At 32.3% G+C, this 27,538-nt stretch overlaps 1 protein-coding gene across 1 annotated transcript in view; it reads right to left on the bottom strand.

Moving 5' to 3' along the window:
• The window catches only part of LOC139527379 (tudor domain-containing protein 1-like), a 73,578-nt gene that overhangs the window by 7,624 nt on the left and 38,416 nt on the right, over nucleotides 1-27,538 (bottom strand). Inside the window, exons 14-16 of the mRNA XM_071322796.1 lie at nucleotides 10,125-10,220; nucleotides 9,222-9,404; nucleotides 4,039-4,096 (exon numbers count right to left, since the gene is read on the bottom strand). Coding sequence (XP_071178897.1) covers nucleotides 4,039-4,096; nucleotides 9,222-9,404; nucleotides 10,125-10,220 — 337 coding nt within the window. The remainder of the gene's footprint in view (nucleotides 1-4,038; nucleotides 4,097-9,221; nucleotides 9,405-10,124; nucleotides 10,221-27,538) is intronic.

The raw sequence follows: 27,538 nt of genomic DNA, 5'->3' as shown, positions 1-27,538 counted from the left end.
CATAATAAAAAATCTAAGTACATTTTTGGATTCAGCATATCAAAGAACCCCAAGATTTCAATTTTTGTTGAAATCAGACTAAGTTTAATTTTGGACCCTTTGGACTTTAGTGTAGACCAATTTGAAAACAGGACCAAAAATGAAGAATCTACATACACAGTTAGATTTGGTATATCAAAGAACCCCATTTATTCAATTTTTGATGAAATCAAACAAAGTTTAATTTTGGACCCCGATTTGGACCAACTTGAAAACTGGGCCAATAATCAAGAATCTAAGTACATTTTTAGATTCAGCATATCAAAGAACCTAACTGATTCATTTTTTGTCAAAATCAAACTAAGTTTAATTTTGGACCCTTTGGACCTTAATGTAGACCAATTTGAAAACGGGACCAAAAGTTAAGAATCTACATACACAGTCATGACAGTTAGATTCGGCATATCAAAGAACCCCAATTATTCAATTTTGATGAAATCAAACAAAGTTTAATTTTGGACCCTTTGGGCCCCTTATTCTGTTGGGACCAAAACTCCCAAAATCAATACCAACCTTCCTTTTATGGTCATAAACCTTGTGTTTAAATTTCATAGATTTCTATTTACTTATACTAACGTTATGGTGCGAAAACCAAGAAAAATGCTTGTTTTGGTCCCTTTTTGGCCCCTAATTCCTAAACTGTTGGGACCTAAACTCCCAAAATCAATACCAACCTTCCTTTTGTAGTCATTAACATTGTGTTTAAATTTCATTGATTTCTATTTACTTAAAATAAAGTTATTGTGCGAAAACCAAGAATAAGCTTATTTGGGCCCTTTTTGGCCCCTAATTCCTAAACTGTTGAAACCTAAACTCCCAAAATCAATCCCAACCGTTCTTTTGTGGTCATAAACCTTGTGTCAAAATTTCATAGATTTCTATTAACTTAAACTAAAGTTATAGTGCGAAAACCAAGAAAATGCTTATTTGGGCCCTTTTTGGCCCCTAATTCCTAAAATGTTGGGACCAAAACTCCCAAAATCAATACCAACCTTCCTTTTGTGGTCATAAACCTGGTGTTAAAATTTGATAGATTTCCATTCACTTTTACTAAAGTTAGAGTGCGAAAACTAAAAGTATTCGGACGCAGGACGACGACGACGACGACAACGCCAACGTGATAGCAATATACGACGAAAAATTTTTCAAATTTTGCAGTTGTATAAAAACTTTGTAAAAAAATATCCAGTGTTTAAATTTTAACTCTTCAAAACTATTCAAAGGGTAATATAACTCTAGTAGTATTCTCTTTATATCCAGTCATATGATACTTTGACATCTACAACTGCCAAAATATAACAAAATAAACAAGGGTAAAACTTAACGACCCCTCCACTGCAGCTGGGGCATACACAAAAGTCTCATTATTTCTTCACATTCTTTTTAATGATCGATGCAGAGAAAGCAAATTTGCCTTTGTTGCCTAGCCAGTGTGACAATGATAGGATAATATCTTTTATGTTAAATCTTAATTAACTTCAATCATTCTTCCCCAGAAAAAAATACCAAAACCTGAATCTTGATGAATTCTCGTGTTAAGTTATTTGACTATAACATTACATAATTATTATATGGTATGTTATTGAAAATGGTATTAAACCTCATTCAAACAAGTGGTGAACCTGCTTGTCTGAAACTCTAGCCTAAAGTGGTCATCATAATAACACACCACATAGTCATTCAAGAAAATATCTTCAACAGGCCAAAAATATATAATTTTATGATTCACACTTGGTTCCTTCTGAGGCTTCTCCCCTTAACATGCAGAAGAAGTGAGATTTTCAGATTAGTTGTCTGGGCCACAATAAAAAATATTTTGGTTTGCCCAAACCCTACCCAAAGGTTGAGACAGTGGGTAGGTAGGTAGGCATTTTTCAAAAAAAAGAAATTGAAATATCGGGTGTTTATAAGTCTTCATGCCTATCTGATTAAAAAAAAACTTCTTCAAATCAGGACAATAAAAGAATTTGAGTAGGCAGCTTTTTTCTGGGTAGGTAGGGTTTGGGCAAACAAACCTATTCTTTTTTATGGAACCTGGGAGTCAAAATAATTTGTCCTAAGAGGGAGGGGGGTAAATATGTGGTATGTTATTCAGAATGGCATTAAATATCATAATAACACATAAGAGAGTGTCTTAACAGGCCATTAAATTTTATGATGAACACTTCTGAGGCTTCTCCACTTAACATGCAACAAGAGTGAGATTTTAAATGAGTTGTTTTGGAGGCTGAACAATTTGTCTTGGGAGGGAGGGTGATAAATATATAGTGTTATTCAGAATGGTATTAAACCTCATTCAAACAAGTGGTGAACCTGATTGTCTGAAACTCTAGCCTAAAGTGGTCATCGTTATAACACATAAGAAAGCATTTCAAGATAATGGCCAGACCAGATGAAACCACCCTTTTAAATATAGCTTTTACTGCTTTTCTGTTATACATGAGGCGTATAGGATAGAGATTTAGGTTTCATAGTGTCTGGGTCATGATTTAAGTTTGGTTGTCTAGGGAGTTATAATCATGTCTTCTTGGAGGGAGGATGATAAATATATTGTATATTATTCAGAATGGTATTAAACCTCATTCAAACAAGTGGTGAACCTGATTGTCTGAAACTCTAGCCTAAAGTGGTCATCATTATAACACATAAGAAAGCATTTCAAGATAATAGCCTGACCCGATAAAACAACTCTTTTAGAAATGACTATTGCTGCTTTTCTGTAATACATGTGGCATATAGGATTGTGATTTAGGTTTCATCTTCTCTGGGTCAGGATTTAAGTTTGGTTGTCTTGGAGTCATTATTAAGTGTCCTGGGAGGGAGGGTGATACATATATGGTATGTTATTCAGAATGATAATAAACCTCATTCAAACAAGTGGTGAACCTGCTTGTCTGAAACTCTAGCCTAAAGTGGTCATCACAATAACATATAAGAAAGCATTTCAAGATAATGGCCAGACCAGATGAAACCACCCTTTTAAATATAGCTTTTACTGCTTTTCTGTTATACATGTGGCGTATAGGATAGAGATTTAGGTTTCATAGTGTCTGGGTCATGATTTAAGTTTGGTTGTCTAGGGAGTTATAATCATGTCTCCTTGGAGGGAGGATGATAAATATATTGTATATTATTCAGAATGGTTATAAACCTCATTCAAACAAGTGGTGAACCTGATTGTCTGAAACTCTAGCCTAAAGTGGTCATCATTATAACACATAAGAAAGCATTTCAAGATAATGGCCTGACCCGATAAAACAACTCTTTTAGAAATGACTATTGCTGCTTTTCTGTAATCATGTGGCGTATAGGAGTGAGATTTATGTTTCATCTTCTCTGGGTCAGGATTTTAGTTTGTTTGTCTTGGAGTCATTATTAAGTGTCATGGGAGGGAGGGTGATACATATATATGGTATGTCATTCAGAATGGTATTAAAACTCATTCAAACAAATGGTGAACCTGCTTGTCTGAAACTCTAGCCTAAAGTGGTCATCATAATAACATATAACATAGCTATTCAAGATAATGATTTGAACAAATCAAACCATACACTTTATAAAAAAGACAGAAGCTGCTTCTCCGCTTAGCATGCAGCATGTTATAGTTAGATATAATAAGTTATCTAGTTCATAGTATACAGTTATTTAATATGGAACTATGCAATAGATCAAAATATATTTCCCCCGAGGTATGAAGATCCCCTCATTGACAGTCTGTTCCCCAAAACCAAAGGCTGAGGGCAATAGAACAATGAGCTGATCTTCATACCGAGGGAAATATATTTCATAACGGAAATGAAAAATCCAGCAAATTTTCCATTTAAAAATGGGCAATATAACTAAAGTACATGCATTTGAAAATTACATTGTGATTTTAAAGTAAATAGTTGTGTCTGTAAGTATGACTAAGGTCTGGTAATCCAGCATTTCTATACCCTGCTCAACATATAGTGTCGGAGACAAAAGAGACAAAGAGTGTTGCATCAGCATAATACTCACTGCATTTCTGATATCAGCTGATCAAAATTCATTTGCCAATCATCCTTCTTGTCTATTTCTATAATAAAATTTAAAAAATCCATCTGAGAAATATTTTTTATCATAACAATATATAGTGAAAAGGAGAAATATTAATCCAAATCTGAAGGCAATGCATTTAAGGTATTATATAAATCATTGCAATACACTTAATACAACTTCACACACATCTTAAACTAATACTGACAAGAAGTTTCATATAATGTCATACAAAGTACACCTCTGAGACAAAAAGAAAAAGTTATGGGAATAAACATGCAGCAGATTTGATGTATCTCATGTTTGGGGCTATACAACTATTTTTACTAGTAAACAAATAACAAAAAAGCAATCAGTAACTTGATAAAATTTCATTTGAATTTTTAAAACTTAACTTTGCATGGTAAAGAGTAATTATCAATTTCAGCCTTTAGAAGTAATCTTGTCCTACAGACAAATAGATTGGTTATCTGTCAGACTAGTCTACTCTTGTAGCATACATAACCTAATAATGACTTCACGGTTTAGCTAACAAGCAAGCTAACCAAAGATATTATATTTACCTATACATACACTCAATGCATTCTGCAATAACTGTTTATAAAACTTGGAAATTTTTGTTCTACCTCAGGAAAAGATTAGGCCAAACAAAAAAATATATGCCTGTTTACGGTTACCCGACCGTCCCTATTTTTGGGTGCCGACCCTATGTCATTTTATTTTAAAATGAAATCGAAAGTGAAAGTACAAAGCCGGAAACACCTACTTTCAGTTTAAAACAAAAAAGAAAGTTGCATGATCATCTGTATACTCTGAAAGCTTTCTTCGATCTCGATCTTAATGGCAGCCTGCTTGCCCCAACAGGCTGTCAGAGGCATTAAGCGTGGTTGCATTAAATTAAAACTAGAGGCTCTAAAGAGCCTGTGTTGCTCACCTTGGTCTATGTGAATATTAAACAAAGGAAGCAGATGGATTCATGACAAAATTGTGTTTTGGTGATGGTGATGTGTTTGTTCGTCTTACTTAACTAAACATTCTTGCTGCTTACAATTATCTCTATCTATAATGAACTTGGCCCAGTAGTTTCAGTGGAAAATAAAAGTAAAAATTTACAAATTTTATGAAAATTGTTAAAAAAATTGACTATAAAGGACAATAACTTCTTAGGGGTCAATTGACCATTTTGGTCATGTTGACTTATTTGTAAATCTTACTTTACTGAACATTATTGCTGTTTACAGTTTATCTCTATCTATAATAATATTCAAGATGATAACCAAAAACAGCAAAATTTCCTTAAAATTACCAATTCAGGGACAGCAACCCAACAACAGGTTGTCGATTCAACTGAAAATTTTAGGGCAGATAAATCTTCACCTGATTAACAATTTCACCAATGTCAGATTTGCTCTAAATGCTTTGGTTTTTGAGTTATAAGCCAAAAACTGCATTTTACCCCTATGTTCTATTTTTAGACGTGGCTGCCATCTTGATTTGATGGCTGGGTCACCAGACACATTTTTTAAACTAGATACCCCAAAGATGATTGTGGCCAAGTTTGGATTAATTTGGCCCAGTAGTTTCAGAGGAGAAATTTGAAATTTTGTGTAAAAGATTACTATCTTTTACGAAAAATGGTTGAAAATTGACTATAAAGGGCAATAACTCCTAAAGTGGTCTTTATTCTTGGTCATGTTGACTTATTTGTAAATCTTACTTTGCTGAACATTATTGCTGTTTACAGTTTATCTCTATCTATAATAATATTCAAGATAATAACCAAAAACAGCAATATTTCCTTAAAATTGCCAATTCAGGGGCAGCAACCCAACAACAGGTTGTCCGATTCATCTGAAAATTTCAGGGCAGATAAATCTTGACCTGATAAACAATTTTACCCCTAAGTCAGATTTGCTCTAAATGCTTTGGTTTTTGAGTTATAGGCCAAAACTGCATTTTCCCCCATGTTCTATTTTTAGTCATGGCGGCCATCTTGGTTGGTTTGCCGGGTCACCCGACACATTTTTTAAACTACATACCCCAAAGATGAGTGTGGCTAAGTTTGGATTAATTTGGCCCAGTAGTTTCAGAGGAGAAGATTTTTGTAAAAGATGACTAAGATTTACGAAAAATGGTTAAAAATTGACTATAAAGGGCAATAACTCCTAAAGGGATCAACTGACCATTTCGGTCATGTTGACTTATTTGTAAATCTTACTTTGTTGAACATTATTGCTGTTTACAGTTTATCTTTATCTATAATAATATTCAAGATAACCAAAAACAGCAAAATTTCCTTAAAATTACCAATTCAGCGGCAGCAACCCAACAACAGGTTGTCCATTCATCTGAAAATTTCAGGGCAGATAGATCTTGACCTGATAAACAATTTTACCCATGTCAGATTTGCTCTAAATGCTTCTGTTTCAGAGTTATAAGCCAAAAGCTGCCTTTGACCCCTATGTTCTATTTTTAGCCATGGCGGCCATCTTGGTTAGTTGGCCGGGTAATCGAACACATTTTTTAAACTAGATACCCCAATGATGATTGTGACCAAGTTTACTTAAATTTGGCCCAGTAGTTTCAGAGGAGAAGATTTTTGTAAAAGTTAACGACGCCGGATGCTGGACGACGACGCCGGATGCCAAGTGATGAGAAAAGCTCACTTGGCCCTTCGGGCCAGGTGAGCTAAAAATGGATACCAGGGTTCTAAGATTCCCATTTCCCGTCACCCGTGGCAAGTTCATTAAGGTCAAGGGAAAGTGAAAATTCAAACCTTTGACTGTGTTGTAAGTGGGCAAGTAAAATTAAATTACAGAAACTGCCTATTCATGCAGATCAAACGGTCATTTAAACAATTGTTTTCATTTATTTGAATAAAAGCAGGAACAAATATGGATATACTGTTCCCAGATCAAAGTCTCAAAGCAAGATCTTTTTTGTTGGCATTAATCAAGGGTTTTAAAGTCTAGGGGAGAGAAACATGTGCAATGATCACAGTCATAAATACGCTTGCATGCTAAGCAAGGGAAATCCTTAATTTGAAGCATCTATCTGATCTAGACGCAAAAAATTAATAACGAGAATGCAAAACGGTAAAAGATTTAAAATCCGGATTTTAAATTGTTGATTTTCTGCTTGTAATATTATCACTTTTTTGCCAATTCATTTGAGTTACTGATGTTATGTCATAATTAGACATAATTCAAACTAAAATTAATATATTTCAAACTAATATAAATATATTCCATCACATGTTTTGTATCTAGATTAACATGACATTGAATTATTTCAAGCTAGTTAGACAAACTAATTAATTTCAAAGGAAATAACAGAGCTCATAATTTTAAATTGAACAACATGTACATGTATAACATGCAATAAAAGGAATAACAAAATTTATATTATGAAAACATTTTTGAAATAGTATAAATTTAAGGGAAAGTTCACTAAACTTGTGAGAAAGTGAATTTTTGACACCAACTTTCCTGTGGAACTTTCCTTGGAAAGTTACAAATGTATAAAAATCATAGAACACTGGATACCAATGTGTTTGATCTGTACCATAGTAAACATCAACCTGCAAAATGTTACAAAGTAACAGTGACTTGCAAGACTGAAATTCAACAAGGTGACGCTTTTATTGTTGACGGGAACTTAGCTGTTGAAGATGTTTGAATATGGCAATGTTTAAATATAAAAGAATTCTGACATGACCCTATTAACATAACACCAATCCCTGCAATTATATTTCAAACCAAGTATTTAAATTGTAAAAACAGGCATTCTTTTTTTAATTTATAAATTCTGCAAGTAAGTGTCAGTCCTTGTAGAGGTTAGCCAATTACTGACAGATAGATAATTTTAGACTAATCTCTCACAATTAAATGTAAATACCACACATTTATTAATATGTATGGTCTGCAGGGGCGTCACAAAACCTTTAAACTATATACAACATGTAACAACATCACACCAAAAAAATTAAATGAAAAAATTAAATAAAATAAAATGGAAATAAAATTGAGAATGGAAATGGGGAATGTGCCAAAGAGACAACAACCCGACCATAGAAAAAAACAACAGCAGAAGGTCACCAACAGGTCTTCAATGTAGCGAAAAATTCCCGCACCTGGAGGCGTCCTTCAGCTGGCCCCTAAACAAATATATACTAGTTCAGTGATAATGAACGCCATACTAATTTCCAAATTGTACACAAGAAACTAAAATTAAAATAATACAAGACTAACAAAGGCCAGAGGTTCCTACCTACCTACCTACCCTATTTTTTGAAGGATGTAACCTTAAACAGACAATTTTTTTTTTTGGCCTTACCTTAGCTGTATTTGGCAAAATTTTATTAATTTCTGGTCCTTTACTTCACACTTTATTTGGCCTTTTTAACTTTTTTATTCGGGCATCACTGATGAAACTATTGTAGACAAAACGTGTGTATGGCGCAAGTATAAAATTTCAATCCTGGTATCTATTCAACAGCATCAATTATAACTATTGATGTGATCCTGTTTGATTAGACTTTAATTTTGTATGGTGTATAGTATACCTAAGCATCAATTATTAACCATAGCTATTTTCCCATATGATCAAATCCTAAAATATCAAAGATTTATTGAACTTAAGCATCATTTATAAACCATACAGGTTTCCCATCTGTTCAAATCCTCCCAACTATGAAGGTTGTGTATAAAGTACTTCTTTTTTTTTTTAATCAATTGAAACAAAAGATGTCTCCCATATGACAAAATTTCACATCTGAACTAAAATCATTAATTTCAAAGTAATTGGAAAATTTTCATACATGACACTGTAAAATACGGGTTGATTTCCTTGCAGATAATTGAATTATTAACTTCTATGAGAAGCCATACCAACAAACAACAGAAATAAACTACATCATGATAGGGAGTATACTTTAAACCAACTAATTTTCGCGAGCCATTTATTTTCGCGACTAGTAACATATCACAAAAAAAAATCATTGCAAATATGTAAAATTAGGTCTATTCTCATTTAACTACATCAAACAAAGTTAAGAATCGTGAAAAATAAATCGCCGCGAAATTGGTAAGTAAGGGCTTAACGCGAAATAAAGTATCCGCGAAAATAAGTTGGTTTACAGTATCTAAACAGCTTTTTATTCTTACCCTCTTTTTCTTTCAAGTTGTCAATAGCTGACTTTCCAAATGGTAGTGAGACATAGAAATGACCAGGGTTCAGTACAGTGGTGACCTCTACAGCCACCCATGTTCCTGGTTCTGGTAGAATCTTCTCCATATAATACTCATCCACAGCTCCATATACTAGTTCTTGATCTAATGTGACACCATCTGAAAAACAAATTACAGTGAAACCTTCACCACTATCTTGGTATTTGTGCACAGCAACTCAACGTGTCAAAGAATTAGTAATTAAAACACTGATGCACTCAATATGCAATTTTACATAATAAACTGTTGACACAGAGATATGCCTCACCTGTCTGCTATTTTGATAGTTAAATTCAATTGTTCAAATCAAATAGCAATAATCATTTACATCTTAACTATGCAAAATATTCATAAGTGATTCCCCAATTCAATTGAACTAATCACAAATTTTAACATTTTTTTAAACTATGCAAATATTCCAAGTTAATGGAGGTAGAACCATGATTGATATGACTGGGCCTAATGATCTATGTGGTAATAAAATATACCAATGCTATTACAACTGCATAACAAAAATAATGGACACCATTTTGTTGTATGAATGTCATAACATGTAAACTATACAAAAGATTCAGTCGATTGACAAGGAGTTAAGGGGGAGAGTGCTATAAAATCTTGTTCAGATTAAGCTTAAGTTATTAAGCATCTACAATACTCAAAACGGTGCTATGCAGCAGCATACAGGCAAAAGTAAACTGCCTTTAAAACTTAAAGAAGGATCTATGGTTAAGTCAAATCAAAATTATTTATGTAATTTACTACTGGTATGTTGTCTAGTTTTTTATAACTAATTTGCTGGTCTTTTTCTCATTATACCTGGGTGGGTGAACAAATAATTACCTGATGTAACTTCCACATGTCTGTAAGGACACCTATCTCCTCTCCAACAATCACCAATGTTGTAGTATTTACAGATCCTAGACTCGTCCTGGGCTCCTGAAATAAACAATATACATCAGTAAACACAAACATAAGGTATACTATAATTCATCACTGATTTATTTTCTAAGTAGTCTCATGACAGAACAAAATTTCTTCATATATTTGAAAATTATCGGTCTTATGTTTTTTTTAGTTATAGAATATTTTGTTTATGAGTTAATTTAACATGGTAATAATATGCTTAGTTTTTTCTTATGTTGTGCCGTTACAACATGTCGTGCTGTTACAACACTGTCCCAGGTTATCGGTGGGTTGAGAACACTCACTAACATGTTTCAGCCTTTTTGTCTTGTGTTTGTCCCAAGTTAGGAGCCTGTAGCTCAGTGGCTGTCTTTGCTTCATGTCTGTCATAATTGTTTGTTATAAATTAGGCCATCAGTTTTCTCAATTGAATTGTTTCATATTTTTTTTAATGTTGAAGCCTTTAATAGCTGACTAAATGGTATGTTTTTTCTCTTTGTTGAACCTCATAAGTTGCCTTTAGTTGCTTCCATCCACTTCATTTGAACTTTGGTGGATAGTTGTCTCATTGGTAATCATACAGTAACCACATCTCCTTAAATATTGAATAAGGTTGTATGAGATTCTAATATGACATTCTTCTGTCACTTTTGGAAACAAATCCCTTTTCAACAAAACATAGGCTGCATGTTATGAAAATGCAATGTCAGATGTATTTCAAACAACACTGGAGATTAAAATTGATATTTGTTTTGGTGATGTTCACTAGGAAATTAAATCAAAGTGCTTGTTGGCATTGAAGAGTAAACATTGCTTAATTTATCATTGGGAAGTAAATTCAATACTGTAAATTTAGAAATTAGTGCGTGTATGGAACGCGTAAAGCACATTAATAGATAATCACAGTTTATCGGCGACAATGATAGATTATCGGTCGACCATTATAGATGTACGGCGTAAAGTATACTTTACGGTCGACCATCATAGATGGTCTAATTAATGTGACTCGCGCGCAGACAATGATAGTTACTTCTTTGATAATGCATTTACAGTCGACAAGGTGAATTGTTTCGACAATGATAGTTAACCTCGACCAAGTGAATTAAAACACAAGTCGTAAATTCGATAATTTTAGATAAAACCGGAAATGCTAGCTAATTGTAAAATCGATTTTGATTGGCGGTCAACTTTTTTCTTTGGAAGTTAATTCCTTGAAGTTAATTCCTTAAAGTAAAAGTTACCCTTTCTAAAACATGTTCAACAGGTGTTTTAAAAAATAAATTTCGGACTTCACATCCTTGTATTAACTATGATGGTAAAGTGCATCGGACTATTCGTGCAACAGAATGGACACAAGAGGAACATAGTTTCCAATTTTCAATCCTCGAATATTGAAGCTTCTTGTAAAATTTAAAAGTTCCGCACATAAATAAAGTTTTGTTTTCTCTATCGTTTACAAAGTAAAATACCTTTTATTATCATATACATGTATATTTGTATTTTTTCTCTAAAAGGTTTGATTTTTACAGGTAAATGCATATTACAGGTGGCTAGATGATCACATGTTTACCTGTAATATTGCTAAGAGGTGTCAGAAGTTAAATTTCTATAACAACTGGCCCCAATAAACGTTGACATAACAGGGAACAAGTGTTTTTTTTAAGAATTTTATAATCAATAAATTAATTCGAGACTGTTTAACAGTAAGAAACAAATTTTCAACATTCATAAACAAGAAATCTTTAAAGATTTATGCTCTATGGTTCTTTTTTTGTGTGTAATTATTTGGGTTGTTCTTTTGTTCAGAAATCTATATATCATTTCATATAATAATATTTTATGAAGTTAGTGTGTCTTAACACTGATTAGGACTCCTAAGTGCACTAAAAACTTATAATATGACACTCTTGACAAGAAGGAGTACTATTAAATGTTAAAAAAAATCATGTTATGTTAGAAATTGATATTTAATGCATAAACTCAAAATAATAAAATAAACAGAATAACAAATAAATGAAGTATTTAACAATGTTAATCTTGCCGGTTATTCTTTGATTTTACCGAAAACCGATGAACCGCAAGATATGGGTCAAATTACATATCTGATTACTCTATTATCTTAAAAAAAAATGAAAATTTTAAACTTATTTGCATAAGAAAATATCTCAGACATTATATATGTTTAACATAGAAAATACTTTAAGATTCCGTGATTATTATTTTTAATAAGACATCTATAGATAAAAGCTTAAGTGTACCTTGGTGAATTCAATGTTGTGATGTCATAGCAGATCTTAGAATACAGAAAGTTGTTACTTATAACGATTTTTTTTTTAATGAATTGACAAAAAAAAAGTTTGTCCCGGGTAACCGCCCTCCCCCTCTATGATTTGGTATTGCCGAAGTGGGAGGCTAAAGTTTAAAAAAAAAACGCGACCTAACAGACTACAGAACAGCAGACAGTGGATACAACATTTGATATGTTTTAAAGACACAGTTGGACACAAAATGATTGCACTGGGTAATTTCAACTATCACATGATGCCCTATGAATTAATTGACATACTTGAGCTCGTCTTAGGAATATATTCTCAGTGAACAAAAACGAATTCAGTAAATGTTTACTATAAAAACAGACAACAGACTTGCTGTCTTGAATACAATTGTGGCTTGTATTGTTTAATTCATTTTTAAAGCAACATTTGATCGATTGTTGGTATGTGTTTTCTCATTTTTACGGCTGTAATTTGTTTTCAGCTTTGCCAAATTAGTGGAGATAACTCAGATAAAGTATTTTTACAATTATAGAAATGACCTATTTTAATATGTAGCATTTGATTTTTTTTGGGGGGGGAAGGGGGGGGGGGGGATGCTATGGATTTTTTTTGGGAAAAAAGTTTGTTTCCAGGTTTTGGAGAAAAAAAATATTTGTTTTTGACCCTGAGAAAAAAAAGTGTTTGTTTTATCCTCAGCTGCCACTATACGTAATTCTAAAATTGAAAGAAAAAAATTGTTTTCGTCTTTTCGCCAAAAAAAAAGTTTGTCCAGAAAAAAAAATCCTTGCCCCCTCCCCCGAAATTCAAATCTGCCTAAGAGCTATATACCGTAATTTTGATTACTTTTTTCTCAGTAAATTTTTAAATAGATATAGAATTAATGAGTGCAATTTAGAAAAAAGGAAAATTCATTTACATTCTTCAAAAATGAATAAAAAAAAAAAAAAGTATTAAAGGTTATTTTCCAATATTCCCGTTGTTTGTGCATTACTCTTCGATAACTAAAAAGAAGAACCAGACTTTCATAAAAAAAAATTAAGAAGATGTAGTATGATCGCCAATGATTCAACTCCAAAATAGACCAAATGACACAGAAATTAACAACTGTATGTTACCATATGGCCTTCAATAAGGAGCAAAGTCCATCCCGCATAGCTATAAAAGGCCCCAAAATGACAAATGTAAAAACAATTTATGCACGGAATCATGAAAACAAATATGTTTTACAGCAACAAACGACAACCACTGAATGGATCCTGACTTGGGACAGGCACATATAGAATGTGGTGGGTTAAAACTTATTCGAAGACACTAACCCTCCTAATATCCTGTGACAGTGATAAAACAGTACAACATAAGAATAAACTATTAAATTTAGTGGAAAAAAGCTTATATCATCAGTTGGGTACAAACAAAAATACATCTGACAAACCAAAAAACACAGAGTGCTATGACTATAGGATATTAATCAAGTGACTGCTATGATTGTAGGTTATTCTTCACGTAACTGCTTTGACTAAAGAATATTCATGATATTCATCAAGTAACTGTTTCTACTATATGATTTAAATCAAAGTAATTGTTATGATTAAAGGTTACTTATTAAGTACATGCTATGACTATAGGTTATTCATCAAGTGTCTGCTATGACTATAGGTTACTATAGAATATTCGTCATTAAACTGCTATGACACTACGATATTCATCAAGTACCTACTTTGACAATAGGATATTCATAAAGTACCTGCTATGACAATATTATATTTCTTGTGAAACTGCTATCACAATAGGATATTCATTAAGTAACTGCAATGATTGCAGGATATTTATCAAGCAATTGCTATGACGATAGAACATTCAAAATGAACCTGTTATGACTATATGATAATCAACAAGTAACTGCTTTGCCTATATGATATTCGTCAAGTAACTCCTATGACAATTTGATATTCAACAAGTACCTGCTTTGAGTTAGTATATGATATTTATCAAGAACATGCTATAGCAATAGGATATTCATCATGAACTGCTTTGACTATAGGATATTCATCAAGTAACTGCTTTGACAATATAATATTCATCAAGTACATGCTTTGCCAATATGATATCCATCAAGTAACTGCTACGACTATAGGATATTCATCAAGTACATGCTTTGGCAATAGAATATCTTTCAAGTAACTGCTATGACTATATGATAAACTTCAAGTACCTGCTATGACAATAGGATATTCATCAAGGAACTATTATGACGATCGGATATTTACCAAGTCCCTGCTTTGACTATAGAATATTTATTAATTCCCTTATTTGAATATAGAATATTCAACACGTAACTGCTATGACAATAGAGTATTCATCAAGTACATGATATGACAATAGGATAGATATAGGAAGATGTGGTGTGAGTTCCAATGAGACAACTCTCCATACAAATAACAATTTAAAAAGTAAACCATTATAGGTTAAAGTACGGCCTTCAACATATCCATCAAATAACTGCTATGACTATAGCATATTCATCAAGTACCTGCTATGACAATAGAATATTCATCAATTCCCTTATTTAAAATATAGGATATTCAACAAGTACTAAGTAACTGCTATGACAATATGATATTCATCAAGTACATGCTATGACAATAGGATATCCATCAAGTAACTGCTACGACTATAGGATATTCATCAAGTACATGCTTTGGCAATAGGATTTCTTTCAAGTAACTGCTATGACTATAGGATATTCATCAAGCACCTGATATGATTATAGGATATTCATTAAGGATCTTCTATGACTATCAGATATTCACCCATTCCCTTATTTGAATATAGGGTATTCATCAAGTAACTACTATGACAATAGGATATTCATCAAATACATGCTATGACAATAGGATATCCATCAAGTAACTGCTATGACTATAGGATAGTCATCAAGTACCTGCTATGACAATAGGATATTCATCAAGAAACTATTATGACGATCGGATATTTACCAAGTCCCTGCTTTGACTATAGAATATTTATTAATTCCCTTATTTGAATATAGAATATTCAACACGAAACTGCTATGACAATATAATATTCATCAAGTACATGCTATGACAATAGGATATCCATCAAATAACTGCTATGACTATAGCATATTCATCAAGTACCTGATATGACAATATTATATTCATCAAGTAACTGCTATGACTATAGGATATTCATCCATTCTCGTATTTGAATGTAGGATATTCAACAAGAAGCTGCTATGACTATAAGATATTTATCTAGTAACTTCTATGACAATAGGATATTCATCAAGAACTTGATATGACAGTATGATATTCCTCAAGTAACTGCTATGACTATAGGATATTCATCCTTTCTCGTATTTGAATGTAAGAGATTCAAAAAGCACCTGCTTTGACTAAAGGATATTCATCAATTCCCTAATTTGAATGTAGGATATCCAACAAGTAGCTGCTAAGAATATAGGATATCCATCCAGTACCTGCTATGACTAAAGGGTATTCATCAAGTTACTGCTATGACAATATGATGTTGAACAAGTACCTGCTTTGACAATAGAATATTCTTCATTAAACTGCTATGACAGTATGATATTCACCGAGTACCTACTTTGACTATAGGATATTCATAAAGTACTTACTATGACAAAAAGATATTTCTCAAGTAACTGCTATCTTAAGAGGACTTTCATCAAGTAACTGCTATGATTGCAGGATATTCATCAAGTAACTGCTATGACTGCAGATTATTCATCCAGCATCTGCGATGACAATATGATATCTTCAAGTAACTGATATGACTATAGGATGTTCATCATGTACCTGATTCGACTATACGATATTCATCAATTTTCTTATTCTAATGTAGGATATCCAACAAGTAGTTGCTATGACTATCGGATATCCATCCAGTACCTGTTATGACTATAGGTTATTCAACAAGTACCTGCTTTGACTATAGAATATTCGTCATTAAACTGCTATGACAGTATGATATTCATCAAGTACCTACTTTGACAACAGGATATTCATAAAGTACCTGCTATGACAATATTATATTTCTCAAGTAACTGCTATCACAATAGGATATTCATTAAGTAACTGCAATGATTGCAGGATATTCATCAAGTAACTGCTATGACAATAGAACATTAAAAAGAACCTGTTATAACTATATGATAATCAACAAGCAACTGCCTTGCCTATATGATATTCGTCAAGTTACTCCTATGACAATATGATGTTGAACAAGTACCTGCTTTGACTATAGAATATTCTTCATTAAACTGATATGACAGTATGATATTCATCAAGTAACTGCTTTGACTAAAGGATATTCATCAATTCTCTAATTTGAATGTAGGATATCCAACTAGTAGCTGCTAAGAATATAGGATATCCATCCAGTACCTGCTATGACTAAAGGGTATTCATCAAGTTACTGCTATGACAATATGATGTTGAACAAGTACCTGCTTTGACTATAGAATATTCTTCATTAAACTGCTATGACAGTATGATATTCATCAAGTACCTACTTTGACTATAGGATATTCATAAAGTACCTACTATGACAAAAAGATATTTCTCAAGTAACTGCTATCTTAATAGGACTTTCATCGAGTAACTGCTATGATTGCAGGATATTCATCAAGTAACTGCTATGACTGCAGATTATTCATCCAGCATCTGCGATGACAATAGGATATCTTCAAGTAACTGATATGACTATAGGATATTCATCATGTACCTGCTTCGACTATACGATATTCATCAATTTTCTTTTTTCAATGTAGGATATCCAACAAGTAGTTGCTATGACCATCGTATATCCATCCAGTACCTGTTATGACTATAGGTTATTCAAGAAGTACCTGCTTTGACTATAGAATATTCGTCATTAAACTGCTATTACAGTATGATATTCATCAAGTACCTACTTTGACAATAGGATATTCATAAAGTACCTGCTATGACAATATTATATTTCTCAAGTAACTGCTATCACAATAGGATATTCATTAAGTAACTGCAATGATTGCAGGATATTCATCAAGTAACTGCTATGACAATAGAACATTAAAAAAGAACCTGTTATAACTATATGATAATCAACCAGCAACTGCTTTGCCTTTATGATATTCGTCAAGTTACTCCTATGACAATATGATGTTGAACAAGTACCTGCTTTGACTATAGAATATTCTTCATTAAACTGACATGACAGTATGATATTCATCAAGTAACTGCTATGACTATAGGATATTCATCCTTTCTCGCATTTGTATGTAGGAAATTCAAAAAGCACCTGCTTTGACTAAAGGATATTCATCAATTCTCTAATTTGAATGTAGGATACCCAACAAGTAGCTGCTAAGAATATAGGATATCCATCCAGTACCTGCTATGACTAAAGGGTATTCATCAAGTTACTGCTATGACAATATGATGTTGAACAAGTACCTGCTTTGACTATAGAATATTCTTCATTAAACTGCTATGACAGTATGATATTCATCAAGTACCTACTTTGACTATAGGATATTCATCAAGTACCTACTATGACAAAAAGATATTTCTCAAGGAACTGCTATCTTAATAGGACTTTCATCAAGTAACTGCTATGATTGCAGAATATTCATCAAGTAACTGCTATGACTGCAGATTATTCATCCAGCATCTGCGATGACAATAGGATATCTTCAAGTAACTGATATGACTATAGGATATTCATCATGTACCTGCTTCGACTATACGATATTCATCAATTTTCTTATTTTAATGTAGGATATCCAACAAGTAGTTGCTATGACTATCGGATATCCATCCAGTACATGTTATGACTATAGGTTATTCAACAAGTACCTGCTTTGACTATAGAATATTCGTCATTAAACTGCTATGACAGTATGATATTCATCAAGTACCTACTTTGACAACAGGATATTCATAAAGTACCTGCTACGACAATATTATATTTCTCAAGTAACTGCTATCACAATAGGATATTCATTAAGTAACTGGTATGACAATAGAACATGAAAAAAGAACCTGTTATAACTATATGATAATCAACAAGCAACTGCTTTGCCTATATGATATTCGTCAAGTTACTCCTATGACAATATGATATTCAACAAATACCTGCTTTGAGTGAGTATATGATATTTATCAAGTACCTGATATAGCAATAGGATATGCATCATGAACTACTTTGACTATAGGATATTCATCAAGTAACTGCTTTGACAATATAATATTCATCAAGTATATGCTTTGCCAATATGATATCCATCAAGTAACTGCTATGACTATAGGATAGTCATCAAGTACCTGCTATGACAATAGGATATTCATCAATTTTCTTATTTTAATGTAGGATATCCAACAAGTAGTTGCTATGACTATCGGATATCCATCCAGTACATGTTATGACTATAGGTTATTCAACAAGTACCTGCTTTGACTATAGAATATTCGTCATTAAACTGCTATGACAGTATGATATTCATCAAGTACCTACTTTGACAATAGGATATTCATAAAGTACCTGCTATGACAATATTATATTTCTCAAGTAACTGCTATCACAATAGGATATTCATTAAGTAACTGCTATGACAATAGAACATTAAAAAAGAACCTGTTATAACTATATGATAATCAACAAGCAACTGCTTTGCCTATATGATATTCGTCAAGTTACTCCTATGACAATATGATATTCAACAAATACCTGCTTTGAGTGAGTATATGATATTTATCAAGTACCTGATATAGCAATAGGATATGCATCATGAACTGCTTTGACTATAGGATATTCATCAAGTAACTGCTTTGACAATATAATATTCATCAAGTATATGCTTTGCCAATATGATATCCATCAAGTAACTGCTATGACTATAGGATAGTCATCAAGTACCTGCTATGACAATAGGATATTCATCAATTTTCTTATTTTAATGTAGGATATCCAACAAGTAGTTGCTATGACTATCGGATATCCATCCAGTACATGTTATGACTATAGGTTATTCAACAAGTACCTGCTTTGACTATAGAATATTCGTCATTAAACTGCTATGACAGTATGATATTCATCAAGTACCTACTTTGACAATAGGATATTCATAAAGTACCTGCTATGACAATATTATATTTCTCAAGTAACTGCTATCACAATAGGATATTCATTAAGTAACTGCTATGACAATAGAACATTAAAAAAGAACCTGTTATAACTATATGATAATCAACAAGCAACTGCTTTGCCTATATGATATTCGTCAAGTTACTCCTATGACAATATGATATTCAACAAATACCTGCTTTGAGTGAGTATATGATATTTATCAAGTACCTGATATAGCAATAGGATATGCATCATGAACTGCTTTGACTATAGGATATTCATCAAGTAACTGCTTTGACAATATAATATTCATCAAGTATATGCTTTGCCAATATGATATCCATCAAGTAACTGCTATGACTATAGGATAGTCATCAAGTACCTGCTATGACAATAGGATATTCATCAATTTTCTTATTTTAATGTAGGATATCCAACAAGTAGTTGCTATGACTATCGGATATCCATCCAGTACATGTTATGACTATAGGTTATTCAACAAGTACCTGCTTTGACTATAGAATATTCGTCATTAAACTGCTATGACAGTATGATATTCATCAAGTACCTACTTTGACAATAGGATATTCATAAAGTACCTGCTATGACAATATTATATTTCTCAAGTAACTGCTATCACAATAGGATATTCATTAAGTAACTGCTATGACAATAGAACATTAAAAAAGAACCTGTTATAACTATATGATAATCAACAAGCAACTGCTTTGCCTATATGATATTCGTCAAGTTACTCCTATGACAATATGATATTCAACAAATACCTGCTTTGAGTGAGTATATGATATTTATCAAGTACCTGATATAGCAATAGGATATGCATCATGAACTGCTTTGACTATAGGATATTCATCAAGTAACTGCTTTGACAATATAATATTCATCAAGTATATGCTTTGCCAATATGATATCCATCAAGTAACTGCTATGACTATAGGATAGTCATCAAGTACCTGCTATGACAATAGGATATTCATCAAGTACATGCTTTGACAATAGTATCCATCAAGTAACTGCTATGACTATATGATATTCATCAAGTACATGATATGATAATATGATATTCAACAAGTACCTGCTTTGAGTTAGTATATGATATTTATCAATTACCTGATATAGCAATAGGATATTTATCATGAACTGCTATGACTATAGGATAATCATCAAGTACCTGCTATGACAATAGGATATTCATCAATTTTCTTATTTTAATGTAGGATATCCAACAAGTAGTTGCTATGACTATCGGATATCCATCCAGTACATGTTATGACTATAGGTTATTCAACAAGTACCTGCTTTGACTATAGAATATTCGTCATTAAACTGCTATGACAGTATGATATTCATCAAGTACCTACTTTGACAATAGGATATTCATAAAGTACCTGCTATGACAATATTATATTTCTCAAGTAACTGCTATCACAATAGGATATTCATTAAGTAACTGCTATGACAATAGAACATTAAAAAAGAACCTGTTATAACTATATGATAATCAACAAGCAACTGCTTTGCCTATATGATATTCGTCAAGTTACTCCTATGACAATATGATATTCAACAAATACCTGCTTTGAGTGAGTATATGATATTTATCAAGTACCTGATATAGCAATAGGATATGCATCATGAACTGCTTTGACTATAGGATATTCATCAAGTAACTGCTTTGACAATATAATATTCATCAAGTATATGCTTTGCCAATATGATATCCATCAAGTAACTGCTATGACTATAGGATAGTCATCAAGTACCTGCTATGACAATAGGATATTCATCAAGTACATGCTTTGACAATAGTATCCATCAAGTAACTGCTATGACTATATGATATTCATCAAGTACATGATATGATAATATGATATTCAACAAGTACCTGCTTTGAGTTAGTATATGATATTTATCAATTACCTGATATAGCAATAGGATATTTATCATGAACTGCTATGACTATAGGATAATCATCAAGTTCCTGCTATGACAATAAGATATCCATCAAGGAACTACTATGACTATCGGATATTCACAAAGTCCCGCTTTGACTATAGGATATTCATCAATTCCCTTATTTGAATATAGGATATTCAACGAGTAACTGCTATGACTATAGGATATTCATCTAGCAACTGCTATGACTGCAGGATATTCATCAAGTAACTGCTAGTACTATAGAACGTTCCTCAAGTTACTGCTATTATAGTATGATATTCTTGAAGTGTCCACTGTGACAATAGGATATTCATCAATTACCTGCTATGACAATATGATATTTCTCAAGTAACTGCTATGACTATGCGATATTCAGCAAGTACCTGCTATGACAATCGGATATGCATCAAGTAACTGCTATTGCTATGGGACATTTCTCAATTAACTGTTATGACAGTATGATATTTATAAGGTACCTAGTATAACAATAGGATATTCATCAAGTTCCTGACATGACAATATGGTATTTCTCAACTAACTAATATGATTATACGAAATTTTTATCAAGTAACTGCTATGACTGCAGGATATTCATCAAGTAACTGCTAGTACTATAGAAAAATTAACAAGTACCTGCTATGACAATAGAATATTCCTCAAGTAACTGCTATGACTATAGGATATTCATCAAGTACCTGATATGACAATATGATATTCATCAAGTAACTGCTATGACTATAGGATATTCATCAAGTACCTGATATGACGATAGGATATCCATCAAGTAACTGCTATGACTATAGGATAGTCATCAAGTACCTGCTATGACAATAGGATATTCATCAATTTTCTTATTTTAATGTAGGATATCCAACAAGTAGTTGCTATGACTATCGGATATCCATCCAGTACATGTTATGACTATAGGTTATTCAACAAGTACCTGCTTTGACTATAGAATATTCGTCATTAAACTGCTATGACAGTATGATATTCATCAAGTACCTACTTTGACAATAGGATATTCATAAAGTACCTGCTATGACAATATTATATTTCTCAAGTAACTGCTATCACAATAGGATATTCATTAAGTAACTGCTATGACAATAGAACATTAAAAAAGAACCTGTTATAACTATATGATAATCAATAAGCAACTGCTTTGCCTATATGATATTCGTCAAGTTACTCCTATGACAATATGATATTCAACAAATACCTGCTTTGAGTGAGTATATGATATTTATCAAGTACCTGATATAGCAATAGGATATTCATCATGAACTGCTTTGACTATAGGATATTCATCAAGTAACTGCTTTGACAATATAATATTCATCAAGTATATGCTTTGCCAATATGATATCCATCAAGTAACTGCTATGACTATAGGATAGTCATCAAGTACCTGCTATGACAATAGGATATTCATCAATTTTCTTATTTTAATGTAGGATATCCAACAAGTAGTTGCTATGACTATCGGATATCCATCCAGTACATGTTATGACTATAGGTTATTCAACAAGTACCTGCTTTGACTATAGAATATTCGTCATTAAACTGCTATGACAGTATGATATTCATCAAGTACCTACTTTGACAATAGGATATTCATAAAGTACCTGCTATGACAATATTATATTTCTCAAGTAACTGCTATCACAATAGGATATTCATTAAGTAACTGCTATGACAATAGAACATTAAAAAAGAACCTGTTATAACTATATGATAATCAACAAGCAACTGCTTTGCCTATATGATATTCGGCAAGTTACTCCTATGACAATATGATATTCAACAAATACCTGCTTTGAGTGAGTATATGATATTTATCAAGTACCTGATATAGCAATAGGATATGCATCATGAACTGCTTTGACTATAGAATATTCATCAAGTAACTGCTTTGACAATATAATATTCATCAAGTATATGCTTTGCCAATATGATATCCATCAAGTAACTGCTATGACTATAGGATAGTCATCAAGTACCTGCTATGACAATAGGATATTCATCAATTTTCTTATTTTAATGTAGGATATCCAACAAGTAGTTGCTATGACTATCGGATATCCATCCAGTACATGTTATGACTATAGGTTATTCAACAAGTACCTGCTTTGACTATAGAATATTCGTCATTAAACTGCTATGACAGTATGATATTCATCAAGTACCTACTTTGACAATAGGATATTCATAAAGTACCTGCTATGACAATATTATATTTCTCAAGTAACTGCTATCACAATAGGATATTCATTAAGTAACTGCTATGACAATAGAACATTAAAAAAGAACCTGTTATAACTATATGATAATCAACAAGCAACTGCTTTGCCTATATGATATTCGTCAAGTTACTCCTATGACAATATGATATTCAACAAATACCTGCTTTGAGTGAGTATATGATATTTATCAAGTACCTGATATAGCAATAGGATATGCATCATGAACTGCTTTGACTATAGGATATTCATCAAGTAACTGCTTTGACAATATAATATTCATCAAGTATATGCTTTGCCAATATGATATCCATCAAGTAACTGCTATGACTATAGGATAGTCATCAAGTACCTGCTATGACAATAGGATATTCATCAAGTACATGCTTTGACAATAGTATCCATCAAGTAACTGCTATGACTATATGATATTCATCAAGTACATGATATGATAATATGATATTCAACAAGTACCTGCTTTGAGTTAGTATATGATATTTATCAATTACCTGATATAGCAATAGGATATTTATCATGAACTGCTATGACTATAGGATAATCATCAAGTACCTGCTATGACAATAGGATATTCATCAATTTTCTTATTTTAATGTAGGATATCCAACAAGTAGTTGCTATGACTATCGGATATCCATCCAGTACATGTTATGACTATAGGTTATTCAACAAGTACCTGCTTTGACTATAGAATATTCGTCATTAAACTGCTATGACAGTATGATATTCATCAAGTACCTACTTTGACAATAGGATATTCATAAAGTACCTGCTATGACAATATTATATTTCTCAAGTAACTGCTATCACAATAGGATATTCATTAAGTAACTGCTATGACAATAGAACATTAAAAAAGAACCTGTTATAACTATATGATAATCAACAAGCAACTGCTTTGCCTATATGATATTCGTCAAGTTACTCCTATGACAATATGATATTCAACAAATACCTGCTTTGAGTGAGTATATGATATTTATCAAGTACCTGATATAGCAATAGGATATGCATCATGAACTGCTTTGACTATAGGATATTCATCAAGTAACTGCTTTGACAATATAATATTCATCAAGTATATGCTTTGCCAATATGATATCCATCAAGTAACTGCTATGACTATAGGATAGTCATCAAGTACCTGCTATGACAATAGGATATTCATCAAGTACATGCTTTGACAATAGTATCCATCAAGTAACTGCTATGACTATATGATATTCATCAAGTACATGATATGATAATATGATATTCAACAAGTACCTGCTTTGAGTTAGTATATGATATTTATCAATTACCTGATATAGCAATAGGATATTTATCATGAACTGCTATGACTATAGGATAATCATCAAGTTCCTGCTATGACAATAAGATATCCATCAAGGAACTACTATGACTATCGGATATTCACAAAGTCCCGCTTTGACTATAGGATATTCATCAATTCCCTTATTTGAATATAGGATATTCAACGAGTAACTGCTATGACTATAGGATATTCATCTAGCAACTGCTATGACTGCAGGATATTCATCAAGTAACTGCTAGTACTATAGAACATTCCTCAAGTTACTGCTATTATAGTATGATATTCTTGAAGTGTCCACTGTGACAATAGGATATTCATCAATTACCTGCTATGACAATATGATATTTCTCAAGTAACTGCTATGACTATGCGATATTCAGCAAGTACCTGCTATGACAATCGGATATGCATCAAGTAACTGCTATTGCTATGGGACATTTCTCAATTAACTGTTATGACAGTATGATATTTATAAGGTACCTAGTATAACAATAGGATATTCATCAAGTTCCTGACATGACAATATGGTATTTCTCAACTAACTAATATGATTATACGAAATTTTTATCAAGTAACTGCTATGACTGCAGGATATTCATCAAGTAACTGCTAGTACTATAGAAAAATTAACAAGTACCTGCTATGACAATAGAATATTCCTCAAGTAACTGCTATGACTATAGGATATTCATCAAGTACCTGATATGACAATATGATATTCATCAAGTAACTGCTATGACTATAGGATATTCATCAAGTACCTGATATGACGATAGGATATCCATCAAGTAACTGATATGACTATAGGATATTCATCAAGTACCTGATATGACAATATGATATTCATCAAGTAACTGCTATGACTATAAGATATTCATCCATTCTCGTATTTGAATGTAGGATATTCAACAAGAAGCTGTTATGACTATAGGATATTCATCATTTAACTGCTATGACTATAGGATATTCATCATTTAACTGCTATGACTATATGACATTCATGAAGTTCCTGCTATGATAATAGAATATTCATCAAGTAACTGCTTTGACTACAGGATATTCATCAAGTACCTGCTTTGACTATAGGATATTCATCAATTCTCTTATTTGAATGTATTTACATGTACATGATTTGGAGCAGATTTTATTTTGAAGGAATAAATTTGTATTTCAGAAAGAAATTTATTCATAAAATAAGAAGGATTAGCATTTTTTTTTTAATAAAATAGAAATTGGATTCCAAAAAAAAGGGAGGGCTAGATGGGTTTTTGTGGGCATTGGATGATTTACAAAGATAAATTGCATGTACGCATCATGATAGATGTAAATTCTGAAGCTATAATTAGTTAATTTGTTAGTTTTTCCATTTCAGTGGCATGAAAACCCCCCAAAATACTAAGCGTATAATTTCGACGAATACTCTCGACTTACAGTGTAATGTAACATTTTGCTCACATTTTTTAAAATTTTACCCCGAACATTTTTCTGAGTAAAAGCAGTTTGAAGTGAATGTCAAAATTTGAACATGACCTTGTCCTTGACCTAATTTTCTAAGTTGGGACCCAAGGACCTTCAATAAAGCGACTCTATGTTTATACGGCTTACGGTTTATGAGATTATATGCATATCACTTATATCAAATGCATAAGGGGAAAGAACTTTGGTGCAATCCAACTCATCATCTTGAAGATATAGCAAGCACTTTGGTAAAATAAATTTGTCGTATTTTTTTACGGTTGTGAAGGAGTAGTGGACACAAGGAAAACAGTGTTCGGGGAGATAACACTTACAATGTAAAGTGTACGGTTTAACAGGGTCAGTTTCAAAAGCGCAATAACTGTTCGATATCATATGCGAAAAAATCTAGGCGACATCTTGCGAAACCACAATACTACGTAAGAACAAAATGTGGCGGAAGAAAAACAATAAATCTCAGAACAAAACCAATAGGTCTTTCCACGGAAAAGTTTAAAGACCTAATAATCAAAACCAAATAAATGGGTCTTTCCACGGAGAGGTGGAAAGACCTAATAATCAGAACAAAATCAATAGGTCTTTCCACGGAAAGGTAGAAAGACCTAAGTAATATGATTGTCAATGAACTATGAAAGTTTTACTATTATTCTAGCAAATAACCTTATGTCATCTCCGTGCCTATATCATCGTCCTAAGAATATATGAAATATTTGCCTCTGAACGTTAATCAACCAATAATCGATAATTCATTTTAAAATATGTCAAACCATTGAAGGTAACATGGAAACTACGTACAAACTAGTATGATTGTCAATGAACCATAAAACTTATACTATTATACTACCAAACAGCCTTGTCTCTATATTATAGCCCTAAAAAAACATGAAATATGTGCCACTAGATGTTAAGCGA

This window comes from Mytilus edulis, chromosome 1 (genome assembly GCF_963676685.1).
Source record: "Mytilus edulis chromosome 1, xbMytEdul2.2, whole genome shotgun sequence".
Taxonomy (NCBI): domain Eukaryota; kingdom Metazoa; phylum Mollusca; class Bivalvia; order Mytilida; family Mytilidae; genus Mytilus; species Mytilus edulis.
This window is presented reverse-complemented; position numbering and strand designations above follow the sequence as displayed.